The sequence below is a fragment of the Juglans microcarpa x Juglans regia genome, chromosome 2D (genome assembly GCF_004785595.1).
Source record: "Juglans microcarpa x Juglans regia isolate MS1-56 chromosome 2D, Jm3101_v1.0, whole genome shotgun sequence".
NCBI lineage: Eukaryota > Viridiplantae > Streptophyta > Magnoliopsida > Fagales > Juglandaceae > Juglans > Juglans microcarpa x Juglans regia.
Genome location: NC_054596.1, coordinates 13,761,683 through 13,779,093, shown reverse-complemented (window position 1 = coordinate 13,779,093; position 17,411 = coordinate 13,761,683). Strand labels below are relative to the sequence as shown.

The window sequence follows — 17,411 nt, the reverse complement described above, 5'->3', positions numbered from 1 at the left end:
TTAAATCGGACTTGTACCCTTGGCTGGCTTGGTACAAGAACCAAATGTCAATATCATCAAGCACTTGTAGAATGAAAACAATACAAAGGATTTGTACAATGTAAAGGGGCATTAAACAGGCAGAGATATAAGTATTTCTTGGATCCAATCAAAAGCAATGAGACGACCAGATTTTGTCCTGGATAAAGAATTAGCTGTTGTCTGTAACTTCTGATCAAGCAGTAGACAATGCAATGGTAGAGTGAGTCTAATTCTGAGGAAATGAGCAGTTGGAAGATCACCTGTTCACTCACTTTAACCAGAAGCCTGCACATGCGCACATGGAGACTCGAGAGATAAAGAGGTTACTGTGATATCAGATATGTATAGCAACTTGGCTAGGCACCTAAAATCTGTGTTGGTTCCAACCCAACACATCATGAGACAGCACCTTATATACGGTGGCCTCAAGAAACGCTCATCCAAACAAAATTTAATATTGGCAATCCAAAAAAGCTAACAATCACCAGTTCCCCGCCAAAAAATAGAGAAGAAAAAAAAAAAAAAAAAAAAAGGCCAGTGAGGCAATTCAGAATACTATTTCATCTCATGAAACTACAAATTGGTCATGAAGTGAATCACATTCAGAGTCAGAAAACAACACATTTCAGAAGGTGGGATCAACCATCCCTATAATACCATCACTTGGTATACAAACTTGAAGGGGGAAATGACTAAGAAGAACGAGAATCAGAGAGTTTGAGACATTCACTTTGGCATCTCCTTAAGCAGACGTCATTCCAATTAGGCACTTGATGTTGATTTACACAAACAGTGCGAGCACACGCATCAGCACAAGCGTCGAGCTCAGACACACCACAGACAGTAACACAAGTATCAGGAATAGGGTCCTTTGAGAAGGAACCAACCTTTTTCAACATTCTCTTTGATGTACATACCCTTTCACAGACAAATATGTCATCAGAGCTCTTCTCCCTACCCCTGGCAGTCTTTAACCTCTGCTCTTCAGTACGCTTTTTCTTCATTCTAAAAGCTTGCCCTGCAATAACTGCTGGGATAGCAGCCCCCAATAGGGACCACCATACTTCCACCATCACCAATTCAGAGGTCCAGCTCCTCTCTTCCTCGAATCTTCTGCACTCTTTAACAGTGACAGCAAAAGTTAGCTACTTTGTTGTGCATTCTTTATTTCATTTGTTAGTGTACAGTGTACACATCCTTATAAGAACATCCTAACAAGAGATTTAGGCGTGCATGATACAATTTATGGGCATTGTAAAATAGAAAGACTAGCACTCTTTTCAATAAACAAAAAGTTTAAAATTAGAAATTTGCTACTAAATCTCATAAGGAAGTGAGATTCATCATTCAATGTTGATGCCTATCATGAAAATGGAAAATCTTCATAAACAATGCTTTTATGAAACTCCTGATTATTTTTTTTGATAGGTATGAAACTTCTGATTATCATGAGATATAAAATGAATAAGTCTCTCTCGTTAAACGCTATTGGAGTCTCATCTTAGATATTAGAAAAGAATGCACTCGCCATAGCCAGTTAAAATGCACAGATTTCACCAAGAGTGCCTAAGTTCTAGAGTCACGAGAACAACCATTTTATGATCATCTTTATTTCCTAAGCAAACTTTGAACTTCCAACATACCTGAATCCCACCTCAGTCTTTAATCACCTGGACCATTGACCAGAGCTCATATTGACAGATATTATCAGTAATCATCCTCGCTAAAGTCGAACCAGATGTGACATTCTAATGTATTACTGCACAATTATCGAGCAAAAACTAGAACAAAATTTAATTTAGACATTCTGTTGTGCACGTCTACGATTAACAAGGGACAATTAAAAACCACCGAAGAAGCATATCTTCAAATTCTGTAAACCATGCAAATTTCACAGGATGCCAAGCCGTATGACTAGTCCTCCAAGCTTTAGACGCCCATAGCTCCACCGAAATTCCGTAAAAAATTTATTTTGGGTGATTCCATTGTGTTTAGCCATACAAAATAATGTTACAAATCAAACGAAATGCCAAGCAATGGAATATGAAAACCCATTATGATGAAAATATTTAGGAAGACTAATTCCAGATCACAAGAAGAAAAATCCGGATAACACAAAATGCTCGCCACCATTTTCAAAGTTAGTACCGGACGGATAAATGGGAACAGAGAAATGTCACAGAGAAACCCTAGAAATCAAGATCAGGAGCTACAGATTAAATTCACAAAAGCATAGCATCTGCCAGAGCGCAAATAAAAAAGGGTTCATCTTTCACATAGTTCGATTAGAAGACCCAAAATCCACACGTTGAAGTAGAGAGAGAGAGAGAGGGAGAGACAGAGAGGTCTGACCTGAAACGAGGAAACCGCCGAGCTGGGAAGGTGAAAAGAGCGGCAAATAATAGGGTTTTAGTGCACACTTTTTAGGGAATTAAAAAAAAAAATATCGGTACCATCTTTGTCTTTTTTTTTTTTTTTTTTTTTCCTCGAAACTTATAGTAAATTTATAAAAAATATACTACTTTATCATCACTATCCTACATATTAACATGTAATTTATTATTTTTATTATTTTATTTAAATATATTTATTTTACAAATTAATATGTGTATTTAAATAGAATGATAAATCACATGTTAGTTCGTGGTGTACATAAGAATAAATAGAATTTTTCTAATTTATAATTTAACTAATAAATTGAATAATCTTTTTAATAATAAGAATATTATATCTGCGGAGTCTCTATTTTTCTTTTTAATATATAATCTCTATTTTTTTGTGGTATAATCTCCAATAAATAATAAGTAATATTAATTTTTATTTTTATTTTACATTTATTATTTTTACATTTTGTGAAATGTGTGGAGTTTTTTTTCTTTTTATTTTTAGTTTTATAAAAAGTTCGTAATGTTACTTTTCATCATTTACATAGTAAAAAATAACTGAAGTGAACGGACAAAGTCGGCGATTTAGGTCAATAAATGAGTAGATCTTATTTGTTCATTTTTTTAACTTAGTAGGTATAGGGATTTTTAATCTGTTTTTTTTTTATCAGTTTTTTTAAAATCTAAATTTTAAAATTTAAATTTCATAATTTTCAGCATATTAATATCAATACTACAAATAGCTTTTTCCTTTTTAATATGTCTAAGCTCCAACTCGAAGGCTGCGTTTGAATGTTGAACTGAGTTGAGTTGAATTGAGTTGAGATGATAAAATATTGTTAGAATATTATTTTTTAATATTATTATTATTTTAAAATTTGAAAAAGTTGAATTGTTTATTATATTTTGGACTGAAATTTAAAAAAATTGTAATGATGAATTAAGATAAATTAAATTTAGTTTAGCTTCCAAACGACCTTACATCTTGGATTTTATTGTTCAATAATACTAAATGACCTTACATCTTTTAAGTGGTTTCTCATATCAAACATTAACAGAAAGACACTTAAAAATGCACCACGTCAACTAGTATATCTCTCTACCTTCGAGTGCACTTTTTTTTCTTCTTTTTTTTTTAAGAAAATTTAAATCTTTTTGCTAATTATCGTTATTATTTTCTTCACAAAATAAAAGAGGTTGTGCTAGTATGCCGCCCAACTTTGACTGCTGAGCGTGCCTACTAGTACAAATTTCCCTTCCTATTTTTTTTTTACATTTTTTTAAGATTTAAATATTTTTAAAAAATAAAAAAATACACGAATACTCTAATAATTACTTCCTTAATCAGTAATTAAATAAAAAAAATTAAATATATAAATAGTCAAAATAAAAGGACAAAATGAGGCAGCATGATATCATTATTCAAATAAAAATATAGTACAATTAAAGACATTCTTAGGATGATCCATTCGAGTTGAATTAAAAATGAAATTTATACAACCAGAACTTACAAGGAAAAGAATAGAGTTTGATTACAAAGAATCACCTGAAGTTTCAGGTTCAACGAGTCATTACACCATTAACCAAGGGTATGACTAAAAATACAGTTACTGAGGGAGAACCTGTAGATATGAAAGAATCAACAGAACATTTTTATTTTATTTTTTATAAGTGAATCAACAGAACATTTAACAAGCATAGATAGTGAAGAGAACAATTAACCGCTTGTATGATCCGCATTCAAGGAAGAATGGGATTTTTTTTTATCCCAGCAATCAGAGACAGTATCATCCATCTTTTGGCTAAGAACAAGGAGGGTGAGTGGTCATCATACATTAATATCTGAGCGCTTTGATCTGGCATTACTGCTGATCTCTTGAGAGCCAGTCAGGGAGAATCTTGGGAGGCTGTAACCTTCAGAAACCAAAACTGGCTGCTGAGGATAAAGCGTGGGAGGTGGCGTCAGATTGCGTTGCGCTGGAAGGGGGGGGAGCACATTGTATTTATAAGGATCTCCAATGGAACTGCAAATGATAAAGACGTTGGTCAGTGTAGCTGCAAATGGGGTAACAGAAAACAAACTAAAAGTTGAAAGACCTCAAATTGTGCACCAAAAATAATATACCATTCAACACCACTCATATGAGTTAATTAAACAGATATGCAACCCAATAAGCTGTGAAACAAATAATATGTGGAACCAAAATAAGTAAATATCTTTTTTTTTTTTAATAGCCAATGGATATTTTTATTGATGAAAGCAAAAGGAACCTCAATAAGTTAGTATTAATCACACCCCACATTCTATCAAATTCAGAATCTTGAATTTTTAAGCATATCACACAACCAAACGATGATGATTGTTGTTGTTTAAAGAAATCTGGTCACAAGCAAAGCAGAAATTCTCGAGTGTTCAACAGAAATTACCTCATGTTCTTATAAGACTGATCCCCATTACTTAAACCTTCATCTAAACGATGTGAGGCTCTCTGGACTGAAGATATAGACAATGGAGTTGGTGCAGGTAAGTCGTCTGAGAAGTATCTTCTTCTGATCAGCTGAAACAAGGGGTTGCCAAAAGAGTTGGATGATGTCAGAAAGGGAAAGGAAAAAGGGAACTTGGGGGAAGGAGGAAAGGAAACCTACACAAAGAACAAGAATACAGACCATTCGAAAAAATTTCACCACAGCTTCCTTGTCATATCTTGCTTCTTTAGCAGCCTGCATATGCCCAACACATCCACCATGACATACAAATATTATTACGCAGATCTACTACCAATATCTACAATCATCACTGCATCAACTATTACTCTTTTAGTTTTACTATGTCCCATGCCTGCCCTTGATGTAAAGGTTCTAGAATTTTCTATTTGATCTTAACCACTCCCAATCCTGCAAAGTTTGTTCACAGAATATAATCCAACAAGTGGTGGTTTATATATAAGTGAATTAGAGATGCAGAAATGGCCAGGCAGAAATGGAATCATCTTATTTTTGAACAATTTGATTCACAAGTCTTCCTAACTCGTAAGATGGAAATAGCGATGGAGTCATAATGGAAGTAATATATTGCATGAAATCATCTAGTAAAATCCTCAAATCACATTATCTATCAAGCAAAAGAATTTTACAAAAAGCAACCCCTGCAAAAAGGAAAAACAAAGAAAAAAGACAAACAATGGGCACATAACATAAACGTAAAGTGAGCCCCGATATTTTTCATGGGTTGTAATAAAAACGGTCTCTCCATCTTTCTAATAGATATATAGCTAGGTGTAAGAATCTCATGAAATTTTGCGGGAAATTATTTTGAAGAGAAAATCGTGAGGACATCATTGTCTGGAAGTGCAGAAATACATGTAAGATATGAACCATAAATGGAAGAAGAGCTGAAAGAGAGAATAATGCTTCATAACAGCTGAAAGAGACCTGCATAGACAACTCACTTATGTGACCTATGTTGAAACCACTAATATGGAGTTAGCCAACAAGAAAAGTAAGAAGCCTCCCAAGTTGATTATGAAAGACAGGATGCTCAAGTACCACTGCTGAAACCTCCCATTCCATTGTAAGTACAATTTCTATTGGTCCCACACGAGCAAGTTTCTGAAACCAAGAAAGTACATATTTCTGCTTTTGTATTGAAGTAATTCAATTTTGCAATTGATTTCAATTGTATGATGTACTAGAATGCTATGCAAAAGAAGGACTTGGTTTCCAGTCCACTGAAGTAAGAGGCGTGTGGATCCTAAATATAAGGAGATTCAAGGTGTCAGACTCAGGAAACCAGGAATAGACAGGTGGACAAACAATGGAAACTCAGAACTTAATCGTCTTTTCATAGCAATTGAACACACAAGTTGGTTGAGTAGCAAGAACACAACAGATTCATTATTATCTAAATTACAACACAGTAATTTGTTTTCCATGGAGCACTTCGGTAGTAACAGAAGAACAGGATTTTTTTTCTTGGGAAGGGGGGGGGGGGGGGGTAGGGGAGGGTGTATTTCCTATGCCAAATAACAATGATGCAATCAAAAGGTTAAGTCGAAATTCTTACTGCAAGAAGGCTTCCATTGTTGGGAAAACTCTCGTTCAGGGGAAGTTCCTCACTGGATGGAAGTAAACCCTGCTTCTCAACCCAATGACGAGCTACATCAACAAGATTGCCACTGCTTCCTCTTGTACCCTCCTTCGCAGCGATATCAACTTTATTACCGATAACAATATATGGGACTGGAAGGCCAAAGGGACCGCCAGATCCTAGGGGAGCTGAAAATGTCCCATTTGCAGCAATTTCAGTGGCCCATTTCTGCAAGCTTGTTTTTGTCCTTCTCTGGGAGAGATCATGAACAAAAATAACACCTGCACTCAAATTTCAAGCCAGCTCATAACTAGAATTCATAGAACAGCCCTCTGTGCAGTATGTATTGAGGCACCATTAGCTTTAGTGGGGAGTACAATTAGGAAACAGAAGTTCGATCGCTGTTGGATATGATTGTACCGCTACAATAGTAGATAACAAACAGTGATACTACTTAGGGGATGAGAAATGTGAAACAGTAAGAATTGTATGGATGGCCCCATAAAGTTTCATGTAAAAATACCAAATTTTCCTTCATCTTTGAATTACACAGATTTACTTTCCAATGCTAACCAATTCATTACTAATATTTCATTTACTTTCCTGCAGCATCAAACTTACATCTATGCAACTCATATTTAGTTTTACCCTAGATTCCTATGCATTGGCATCTTATAGGATGGTTCCAATTAACTCACCCATGGTTCTCAAAGTAGTTCTCATAGTCTGGAGTCCAATGTGGGATAACTATATGAGACCATCACTATATAGAACTTGCATTGATCAGGAGATGCAATAATGTTTGCTTATGCACTGACAAGCCTAAGAAAGGCTGCACATTTCTTAGTTGAATATCTTATATTGACACCACTTACAATTGGAAACCACTGTTCTTTTGGAGCCTTCTCTTCTACTTTAAATTCTACATGCACATGCTCTTTGGAACCTTTTTTTTCCCCTTTAATTTCCAAGTCATTGACCTACACAATATTTTTGTACAAGTGATTTGACATACACAATTAGCTATCAGGAGAATAGAACATTTATGGAATGAAGAAAATCGGTACTCACCATTGACTTGGGAATAGAAAAGCGACCGGCAGTCTTTGTAACAGTCATGTCCTGACACATCCCAAAGTTCCACAAAGAAATCTCTCTCAGAATCACCTTTTATGCTACTTGAAGAGCTACCAGAATTTCCATATGTAGTGTGCTGGGTCAAAGGAGTGGCATGAATTTCCATAATGTCAGCACCATATTTGAATATCCTTGCAAAATCAAAGAAATTTTAAGTCTTACCTTCACACCAACTGCACACCCGATCGTTTGAGGAGGGCGAGCAACAGAACCACCTTTGACAATTAGATGAACAAGAGAAGTTTTCCCAACACCTACCATGAGATCACAAACTGAATATAGGTAAAGAAAGGACTAAAGACTTTTACAGAGTATTAAAGAAAACAGAGTAATAAAGAAAGCAGGCATTTTGTGGAAGCAAGTCATTTCGTGAAAGCAAATAATCAGTCTTCCTCAATCTCAATTCCTGTGTGACATGTTAATTTTACATCGAATTTCTCATTTTAGATGCAAAATAATGATTGGATAGACCGGCAGAATATCATAATTAGATGATCCATTGTCCATCCTAGATATCTAAAAATTATGCTATTGTAGATCATAATGTACTCTGTCTTGATGGAGAGCCCAGAAGCCATAGACACAACACCTCTAGACTAGATACTGATAATGCACACACCTCATGCATTACTTACTATGGTTTGAATGTGTGTTGCACATAAAAAATGAAATAATAAGTATGACAGTGGAATTCAAGAATTAAATTCTCATTTAGCTTTCTGGTTTAATTAGAATAATTTACCCGAAGTGCACTTGTAGGAAACTCCTTGCCGAGGGCTTGTGCACCCCCGGGATTAGTCGAGACGATGTTCCCAGACACCCGGTGCCAATAAAAAAAAATTAGAATAATATTCCAGTTAGGACTACTACGATAGATTTGATAGATTCAAAAGCACCAACCATGCTGTAATTATGCCCCTTAACGAAAGTATTGTTACCACCCTAATCAGCAATCTGTTTCTTTAAGCACCTAGTTATTGTGGAAACATTTGCATCTACCACCTGCTCATTAATATAAGAATTATCTGAAAGAAGTGAAATGTCATAGTATTGTCACCAATTTCTTGTGAGTAAGCTATAAGTATGCATGGAAGTAAGTTATATTGAATTCTGTGTGATACCTTATACCATTCACAGCCAATTTCTTGCGTCCTGTAGGTTTTTGTGTTCTTTTTATTCTTCTTTCTAGACCTGTAAGTAATTTGTGAGAATAAAATATATTCTTATGCTCAATAAGGTTCATGGAAGTAAGAAGTGAGAAAATTATTTTCATCAGTCTAATTTAACAGCCACACTCATAAAAAAACTTACACACACTGCCTCCTGTTTATCCTACCAGTTTCGAGCAGAATTTAAGACTTAGTAACATATTCTGCATACGGGTTCGCCATATCTATAGTCGATTGTTGTTGTTGAAGTCGCAACTTGTGAGTAAGAAGATGGCCGTAAATCTCATCTACAGGCATGAGATCCACACGGGTGAGGATGGAAGTAACAAGAGACTCATAAGAGAAGTCAAGACCTCCCAAGAGGTAGTAGGTGTACTCAAGATCATTCAAAGGTTGTCCAGCAGCTGTAAGAGAGTCCGAGTAGGACTTAACCTTGTGATAGTATTCAGAAATTGAGCTGCTGCCTTTCTTAAGAGCAGCGAGTTGAAGTCAAGTGGTCGTCACCCGCGCACGGGAGTTGGTAGAGAGATTTCTCAAGGGACGTCCAAACTGCATAAGAGGTGGTGAGGCCAACCACCGTTGCCATAATGTCCTCGGATAGAGAGGAAAGTAAGGAGCTGAGAATGACTTGGTCTTGATCCACCCATTGAGTGTAGGCGGAATTGAGTGCGGGTTTGGAAGCAGTAGAAGGCAAGAACTGCGCAGGGCAGGGAATGCTTCCATCAACATAGCCAAAAACTTTTTGGCCACGAAAATAGAGAACCATCTGAGACTTCCAAAGGAGATAGTTATCTTTGGTAAGGTGAATGGTGACAACATGATGAAGACTGACAGTTGGTAGAGGAGAGGGTGTGATGGGGATGGTGGTTGACATGGCTGAAGTGTTTGAGTCAGTGGCCATAGGATCGAAGAAGACGCGAGCCAGAGAGAATTCTCTGCTACCATAAAGAATTAAAATATGGTTGAAATCACTTCTACAATACGTAGAGTGGCTGCCGTATATTATTTATATAGAAAATGTTTGTTACAAGAGATTACATAGGATAAGTACGAGATATGCGGTTACACAAGCCTAGATAATATTGTTATGATCACGATCCGTTTCGTGAGTGTTCAATAAAAAGCATATAGAGATCATTAAACATCCAATATGACGGCACATTACCAGAATCACAGAAGCATATAGAAAACAAATAAATACAGAACCAATCAAAAACGAAAAGAAAAAACAAATAGTGTTACATAACAGCAAATAAAGAAGATAGCAGATGTAGAATGAATAATAAGTACCTGAGTCTCCAACAACAAGTACCCGAACCTGTCCACAAGGCGATCCACCGTTTTGTTCTTTGTTCTCTCTCTCACGGTTCCTCCAAAACATGATTTCCCCAGACCTTTAAACCAAAATCACCTCTGAACGAAGCCCCCAACCAATTTACATCCTCACGCGTTTACCATTCCAAGTAACATGAAGCAAACTTAACTTCCACGAAGAGCAACGCTCTCTCGACATGGGTACCCCATATTTCAATCTCAAACCCATCATTAGATGAAAAATAGGCTAAGATCTAAAGCTGAAATTACATAAAATATTACAAAACACTTTGTGTTGCAAGGGAAACAAATGACAATACAATTACTCTCGCTGCTCAAACAAAAAAACAAGAACCACCAGCGCCAACAGATCCGGCAGGAAATCTTGAAGTGGGTTTCGTTCGAAAAATTCTTAGGCTCCAAAAAGGTGAAAAAAAAAAAAAAGAGATAGGTTCTCTTCCAAAACAAGATTGAACACAAAAAACCGCAAAAATAAGAAGCGGGTCTTGCTCCAAACTGACGGTGGAGCTCAGTATTGAATACCATTAAAATTAAACATCTCGGAATAAAGATATGTTTTTTTTTTATTTTTCCCAGCAATTATGGACAAAAAATCAAACGGTACGCAAAATGGTTTGTGTCGGTGAGGTGTAGGTGCTCGAAATGGAATGTGGCTCGTGATGGAGAGAACGAACTTGATAGAGAATTGTTCTCACCATGGGTGGGTGTTGTGAACGCTATAAAAAAATCGCGTGAATACAGTAGCTGGTTCAAAGGTCACCGCTTGGAAACATGGCACGATGTCCATAATATAATATGCTTTGTAGCATTGTTGGCTAAAATAACAAACTTCAAAAGAAACCCAAGCATTAATAAACCTGCTAAGAGTAGCATTAATACATATTTAGTTTGTGTACTGGGAAAGCCCGAAGCTGGGGCCCATTCATAAAAGATAGAGGCCCATATGTGGATAAGCGAATGCCGACAAAACAGCAGTTCCATTCCTAGCTACTTTAATAATTGTTTGCCACATGATCATCTGGTACACAGGAAAAAAGTGTCACTGTTCTCGATCATTCTGGTTATCCCTATGGAACATATATATTATTATTTTGACTATATATAACACTATTATATATAAATTTTAAGGCCAGGAAAGGAGTCAGGACGGTTGGGGGATTCAGGAAGAAGAAGAAGAGCGGGAGGAATTAGCTTGTAAAGTCCAACCAGTCGGAACCATAAGAGGTGTCTGGTTATAATAGACAACACAAGGGCTTTCATGGTTGTGCACTCCCTCGTACGTTGTTAACACGTAGCTTGCGTCTTCTCTGTCCCTCTCCACTCTCTTCTTCACGTCGCATCCTCCGCTTGAACATTTGTAGTAGTTCCTGTTTTATAATCACAAAAATGAATCTCATCAGTTATAATTAGAATTTATGTTTAGATCCCAGCCGGCCACCAACAAATTAAACATCATCATGAATCTCAACAAGATCATCAAGTAGTACAAAAGCTTATAAATAATATGGCATGGAGATTAATGTTTAATCAAAGCTGTTTAATTATCTGTGGTATATATACTCCTCAGGATCGAGTACTGATCATCATGGATCGAGTTGATGATCACTGTATGTGCAACTTGAAAAGAAGGATTATTAATTTCATGAGATCAGTCTTCTGCACGCACGTACGTACGTGCAGCCATCTTTTCGACAGTCAAGTATTTGTGCACCAAAATTGCAGCCATATAATTAGATGGTAGACCTCATGGGGCCATGATTGTCCACAAATTAAGATATTTCTTTTGCAATTACATTAAAACTACTCCAATATCCAGCTTTCTCTCTGATCAGAACGTCACCTGATCTCCATGATCACCACATGATTCTTGCACAAAGTTTCGAATAAATTAAATATGCTAGCCACATATATATATATATATATATATATATATATATGGTACTTTGTTAATCTAACTAGTTTATATAGAGAATCAAGTGCCTAGCTAGACCTCATGAATATATGATAAATATATATGATATAATGTGCTAAGTCTCTACCCACCATAACTTGGAAGGCTTTAAAGCCACATATAGTGGAAATCCATGCAGTAGTGCAAGAGGCGGCTAATAAAAAGTACCCTTTGAGCTCGCAAGCAGTATCCCCAAAGCTACTATATGTATGGTGATCTTGAATGAAGTAATTAAAAGTACTGTAGTCATATGAGTCGTGTCCTAGCTAGTACTGCGGGTTTCTGATCAAGACTATATATATATATATATATATATATATATATATATATATATATATATATATAGAAATTAACTTAATTGGCATGGGGAGAAGATCACTGAAAATAATCTTTCTGTGTTTCCACGTATGCGTGGTACTTTCCATATATCAAATAGTCAAGACAAAGCTATAAATAGGCATGAGAAACACTCGATCCTATCTTGGCTAAAAAACAAGTTTATCTGAAGATTATGTATAATTAGTATAGATGATATGATATTATAACTTAGATGTCGATCAATTATGGCCTTGGATTAATTGACTGGTCTCTGAGGGTTACGGTTCCTAATTGTAGAATTAGAGGTGATTGCTATAATATTGTCTTTCCCTCTCATTAATCTCTCTCTTTTTTTTTTTTTCTTTTTCTTTGGCCTTTCCCTTCGCCTTTAATTAGTGTAAAGATTTCCTATATGTACAAGTTTTTCGGGTATTTATGATGTAGTTTTCTTTTCCTTTTAATTAATCCCCATCACTAGTTTCAAATTAAATTGTTGAGAATGATCTTGGCATGAATATTTGTTATTTTATCATATTTAATATTTTTTTAAAATGGTAAATACTTATGTAATGAAATATCAATCATTTAGGAAAGAAGAATATTAGAGATATAGAAAATTTCATGGAGTAAAATATCCTGAGAATTATGGAGATTAATCCTAATTAATTAATTATATATCCTAGCCTTGAATTAATTATAATAGGATGATTATGTAGAGTAGTAAACTCATACCTACGCATGGAGATCAGCCCAATATTAGAATAATTTAGTGATTCTAAGCTGCTTGGTATATCAAAGCTCCATGCATGCATGAGAGTTGCACGTTTCTGCATGGGGTGTCTCAACAAATTAAACTAAAATAGACCAATTAGTTAATTATTGCCGCTCGCTTTGAGTTGATCAAGTAGTGAATATCAATACATATATAAAAGAAGAAAATTAGAGCTAGATTTATAAATTGGAAGTACTTAATTTTGAATTTCCAAATTAATTTTGTAAATTAAGATATAAAGCGCCTTTGTTAAATGAAAGAAAGGAAGAAAAATTAAACTAGATTTAAATTTAAAGAAACTACTAGAAAAATAAACTATATATCTTTTGAACTTCAGTACGAATGTTAAAAAGCATAAAAAAGTGCTTGATGATTAATTTTTATGCATACAAACATCACTCAAAAGATACATGATATGTATATGCACTCTAATAATACAAAGATTATAAGTAAAGAGCAGCCATACATAAATACATACATATATATATATATATATATATATATAATATGATACATGATGATCAAGACCGATAGCAATATCATTAATTGACACATAACAGACGCAGTAGTGTAATTACACACCACGCCTGCATGCAGTACTTCGATCCTTCTCATGGACCCGATCGATCCATGCCTCACATGACTACATTCCCACTCTTCCATTCTTTAACCCACTTGCACTTAGTATTAGACTCCTCGCTCGCACAAGACTCCACACACACACTACACGCACGCACACAAAACATATATATATATATATATATCGGTATGTATGTATGTATGTATGTATGTATCCAATAATCGTAATTTGGGGGATTTTATGAAGGGATCGGAAGATTATCACGAAAGGACAACTTCATCTTGTCGCTTACTATATTGTGCAAGTTGGATTTACTTCCCGACATTGAAGCTTCGCTTTAACTTGAGGAATAGCATATAAAACCCGCAAATTGTGCGAGTTTCTTTGTCTCTTTTTCTGATGTGATAGTGTAGTACTGTGAGCTAGGGTCTCTCCAGTCCCCTCAACTAAATTAAAGTACTGTTGCGGCTTTCTCACTCTTGTAGTCTCACAAACACGCACACACATCGCAGAAAGATGAGCAAAAGTAAATTCCCTTGTCTCAGTTCGTGAAGTAGAGGAGAGGCAGAGGAGGAGGAGGAGGAGGAGGATGATGATGATGATGATGATGATCGGAGGAGGAGGAGGAGGAAAATAAATAAGAAAAACAAAATAGTGACAAGAAATCAGAACTGGTACGTACGGGATTCAGATGTTGTTATTGAGCTCCTGGGGTGTCTGGGAGAGAGTAGATAGAAAGAGAAGAGCTAAAGAGCTGGCCGAGATCAGGTTCTGTGGTACTAAGCCTAACAAGCCAAAAATGTGCACATCCAATGCCCATGGGGTCCATCTGAACCATTTTAAAACCAGGGGATCCACTGGTTCTAATTCCATGCAATCAGTAAAATTAAACACTTCTCTCTCTCTGTGTGCATGTATCACTGGTGGAACCTCGTGTTTATATTAAAGCTAGAGATCCCCACCATTTTGATTCGGGAAATGCACACAGCACATTAAACTATCTTCATCCAATCATTTCACCATCTTAATTTAAGCAACAGAATGAAAAACCCAGATAAAAAAGAACTAAAATCATTCCCAAGTTGGGAATTTAAATATTAGTATTATATATATAGTATATATTTACCTTGGGTTTGGGCTGTTCTTGACAGATTTCTTTCCGTACTTCCTCCACTTAAACCCATCATCCATCACCTCCAGCTCCGATTGGGTTCTAAATGCAACCCTATGACCAGCATCCATCTTACTTTTCTTCACACCAATATTTTTGCATCTTCTATATAGAAAAAAAATAAAAAATTAGAGAAAAAGTTCAACATATATAGCAATGATATGGAACTAGTACCCTAATTTCGATCTTTTCTAAAAAAGAAAAAGAAAGGGGTTTCACTTGCATGTCATTATTTCTCGATATTACACCAATGGATCCGGCAGATGAGGAATCCATGATCTTTTCGGATGATGCTATTCTTTGCAGCTGGGACGTCGAATCTTGGTCAGCGCCACCATCAAGCATATTCAGATACTCCGACAATTCGAAATCCCAAGACAAAGGATCAAGAGCACTCTCGGGTAGGTGTGTGTAATTAGGGTTACGATTAGGGTTTTCAGGGTAATGATCCATTGCCGCTGATCAGGACCGGAGCTAGCTGCTTGTGGGAAAAGAAAGTGTAAAGCTGAGAACAGGCTGAGATATGATGGCTAGTTATCAGGCATGCTTCCCATAAAATATACGGTATATTAATATAGAATGTATATATTATAATTTATGGAAGCTAGGTACTGCTTGACAATAATAATAATATATATATATATATCTTTATTTGAGCTAGCTTGCTCCTTCATCCACACTTTCGTGGAGGAATCACAGATGGTTCTTTTTCCAGGGGAGCCACGTGTCATTTTAGGATGATGTGTTTGATGATGCTGGCATGATGACGTATGATGGACCACGAGGTAATTATAGTTTTGCCTCCTTATTTTGATAGGCTAAGGTATATTTCGGTGGAAGTGTTGTGTAGAGTACTGTAGTTCTAGCGTTATGATTATATATGGATAAGAAAAGCCATCTTCCCTCTCTCTTTAGTGTCTGAAAATTAGTCTTGAGGCACAATTTGACCGGTATTTGTATTAGATTCATCATTTTTATATTTAAAATTTGATAAAAAGTATATATTTTTCATAAATAAAAAATATCTCTATCTATAATTTCATATTAAATTAATTATTGGATTCATCAAAATAATAATATAATATTATTTTATTAATAATAATATTTTAAATTTATTTTTTTTCATATTTTACAATTACACTAACTATATTTTAATTAATAATTTAATTTGATATTTAAATTATTATTTCCTAACTTAAATATATTCTGGCTCAAAATTAGGAAACAATAATTTAAATAAATAAAATAATGGTTATAGAGTGTGAATAGTGAGTCTTCAAATTTGAAGATGAAGATGAATGTACTGTAGCTAAAAGCTTGACATTTGAGCATATGGTGAATCCAATGCCAGGATTTTAAAGCCAAAATCATCAAATTTTGAAGATTGGACTCATTTGATAAGTCCAATGCTAGTGCTCTAAAGCACTCTAGTTACGAGCTAAATTTATTGAGTATTTATTGAGTATTTAATTATTAGAGAATAAAATATACTCATAATAGATTAACTAAATTTTAAATATTTAGAATTTAATTACAGTGATTTTCAAAAAAATTTTTAAATTTAAAAGTTACTGTACATACATCAAATACATATTTTATTAATTATTTCTCTCTTCCTTTCTTTCTATCACATATTTTATCACAATTGATATATTAATTTGAGTTAGTGATATATTAATTTAATAAGAATATGATTATTAATTAATGTATAATAGGTAGAATAGTAAAATATGATAAAATTAAATAAATTAATAATTAAAAAATTAAATATTTTTGAAATTATTAGTTATTCATTACTATATAATGAATAAATGTATAATCTAATGTGGAGATTTGATGTGAATAATCCAAACTAAATTCATTTTATATTATTTTATTATTATATAATGAAAAAATAGCTATTCCAATGTAGAGATTTATGTGAATGGAATAGCCAAAAGTCAAATTTCTCTTACATTCATAAAACATGTCCTTTAACTTTGGCTAATCCAATGAGAGTGTTCTTACTATTGGCATTGACTTCATCAAAAGCCTATTCAAATATAATATGATAAATTTCATTAAAATAAAGCTACATTGGATTAGCCAAAGAGATAAGTGAGAAACTTTGAGCTACACAGTAAATGGATAGATTTCTTCAAATTTGAAGGGCCACTATTCAATTATCAAATCTATTTTTTATTCATTTTTAATCTCCAAATGTTTTTTTTATTCACGTTTAATCTTCAACCGTCTTGTAATAATAATGTAAGAATCAAATTAAATTATTAATTAACATATGATGAGTGTAATTGTAACATATGAAAAAAAAATATTTTTATTAAAAAAAATTTTATATTATTATTTTGATGAATTCAATGACTAATTCAATATGGGGTTATGGCTAGGGAGGTTTTGAATTTATAGAAATCATATACCTTTCATCAAATTTTAAAGATAATTTTGATGAAGCCAATGCGAATGCTCTATGTAAAATTTTATACATC

The 17,411-nt window shown here is 34.6% G+C and overlaps 3 protein-coding genes across 7 annotated transcripts; all 3 read right to left on the bottom strand.

Moving 5' to 3' along the window:
• Window positions 1-601: 601 nt before the first annotated feature.
• LOC121249089 (uncharacterized protein At5g64816) lies at window positions 602-2,499 on the bottom strand. 3 transcript variants are annotated; one of them, XM_041147750.1, is made up of 2 exons: window positions 2,374-2,499; window positions 602-1,141 (listed from the first exon to the last, which is right to left on the bottom strand). In XM_041147750.1, exon 2 carries the CDS (start codon window positions 1,092-1,094, stop codon window positions 714-716), a length of 381 nt encoding a protein of 126 aa, XP_041003684.1. In that variant the 5' UTR covers window positions 1,095-1,141; window positions 2,374-2,499; the 3' UTR covers window positions 602-713. The 3 variants fall into 3 exon arrangements, with proteins under 3 accessions (XP_041003684.1, XP_041003686.1, XP_041003685.1); XM_041147752.1 differs by having other exon boundaries at window positions 602-1,134; window positions 2,374-2,484; XM_041147751.1 differs by lacking the exon at window positions 2,374-2,499 and adding an exon at window positions 1,665-1,798.
• Window positions 2,500-3,879: 1,380 nt separating this feature from the next.
• On the bottom strand, window positions 3,880-10,950 carry LOC121249087 (small GTPase LIP1-like). Of its 2 annotated transcripts, none has more exons than XM_041147746.1 (7): window positions 10,089-10,950; window positions 7,792-7,883; window positions 7,564-7,705; window positions 6,469-6,773; window positions 5,073-5,126; window positions 4,833-4,963; window positions 3,880-4,429 (listed from the first exon to the last, which is right to left on the bottom strand). In XM_041147746.1, the coding sequence occupies exons 1-7, from the start codon at window positions 10,177-10,179 to the stop codon at window positions 4,234-4,236; spliced, it is 1,011 nt and encodes a 336-aa protein (XP_041003680.1). In that variant the 5' UTR covers window positions 10,180-10,950; the 3' UTR covers window positions 3,880-4,233. The 2 variants fall into 2 exon arrangements, 1 of the variants encoding a protein (XP_041003680.1); XR_005937588.1 differs by having other exon boundaries at window positions 4,362-4,624; window positions 4,723-4,963; window positions 10,089-10,920.
• LOC121249088 (probable WRKY transcription factor 51) lies at window positions 10,701-15,517 on the bottom strand. Of its 2 annotated transcripts, none has more exons than XM_041147749.1 (3): window positions 15,149-15,517; window positions 14,881-15,027; window positions 10,701-11,500 (listed from the first exon to the last, which is right to left on the bottom strand). In XM_041147749.1, the coding sequence occupies exons 1-3, from the start codon at window positions 15,376-15,378 to the stop codon at window positions 11,293-11,295; spliced, it is 585 nt and encodes a 194-aa protein (XP_041003683.1). In that variant the 5' UTR covers window positions 15,379-15,517; the 3' UTR covers window positions 10,701-11,292. The 2 variants fall into 2 exon arrangements, with proteins under 2 accessions (XP_041003683.1, XP_041003682.1); XM_041147748.1 differs by having other exon boundaries at window positions 14,881-15,030; window positions 15,149-15,515.
• Window positions 15,518-17,411: the final 1,894 nt, after the last annotated feature.

What these genes read in the sequence shown, in the direction of transcription:
- LOC121249087 (XM_041147746.1), bottom strand. Translation starts at nt 10,179, where the DNA reads ATGTTTTGGAGGAACCGTGAGAGAGAGAACAAAGAACAAAACGGTGGA. An exon ending in ACTTGTTGTTGGAGACTCAG is followed by an intron (nt 7,884 to 10,088) that starts GTACTTATTATT and finishes ATCTCATGGTAG; the next exon opens with GTGTTGGGAAAACTTCTCTT. An exon ending in TTTCTATTCCCAAGTCAATG is followed by an intron (nt 6,774 to 7,563) that starts GTGAGTACCGAT and finishes ATTTGAGTGCAG; the next exon opens with GTGTTATTTTTGTTCATGAT.
- LOC121249088 (XM_041147748.1), bottom strand. Translation starts at nt 15,378, where the DNA reads ATGGATCATTACCCTGAAAACCCTAATCGTAACCCTAATTACACACAC. An exon ending in ATATCGAGAAATAATGACAT is followed by an intron (nt 15,031 to 15,148) that starts GCAAGTGAAACC and finishes TTTTCTATATAG; the next exon opens with AAGATGCAAAAATATTGGTG. An exon ending in AAGAACAGCCCAAACCCAAG is followed by an intron (nt 11,501 to 14,880) that starts GTAAATATATAC and finishes ATTATAAAACAG; the next exon opens with GAACTACTACAAATGTTCAA.
- LOC121249089 (XM_041147750.1), bottom strand. Translation starts at nt 1,094, where the DNA reads ATGGTGGAAGTATGGTGGTCCCTATTGGGGGCTGCTATCCCAGCAGTT.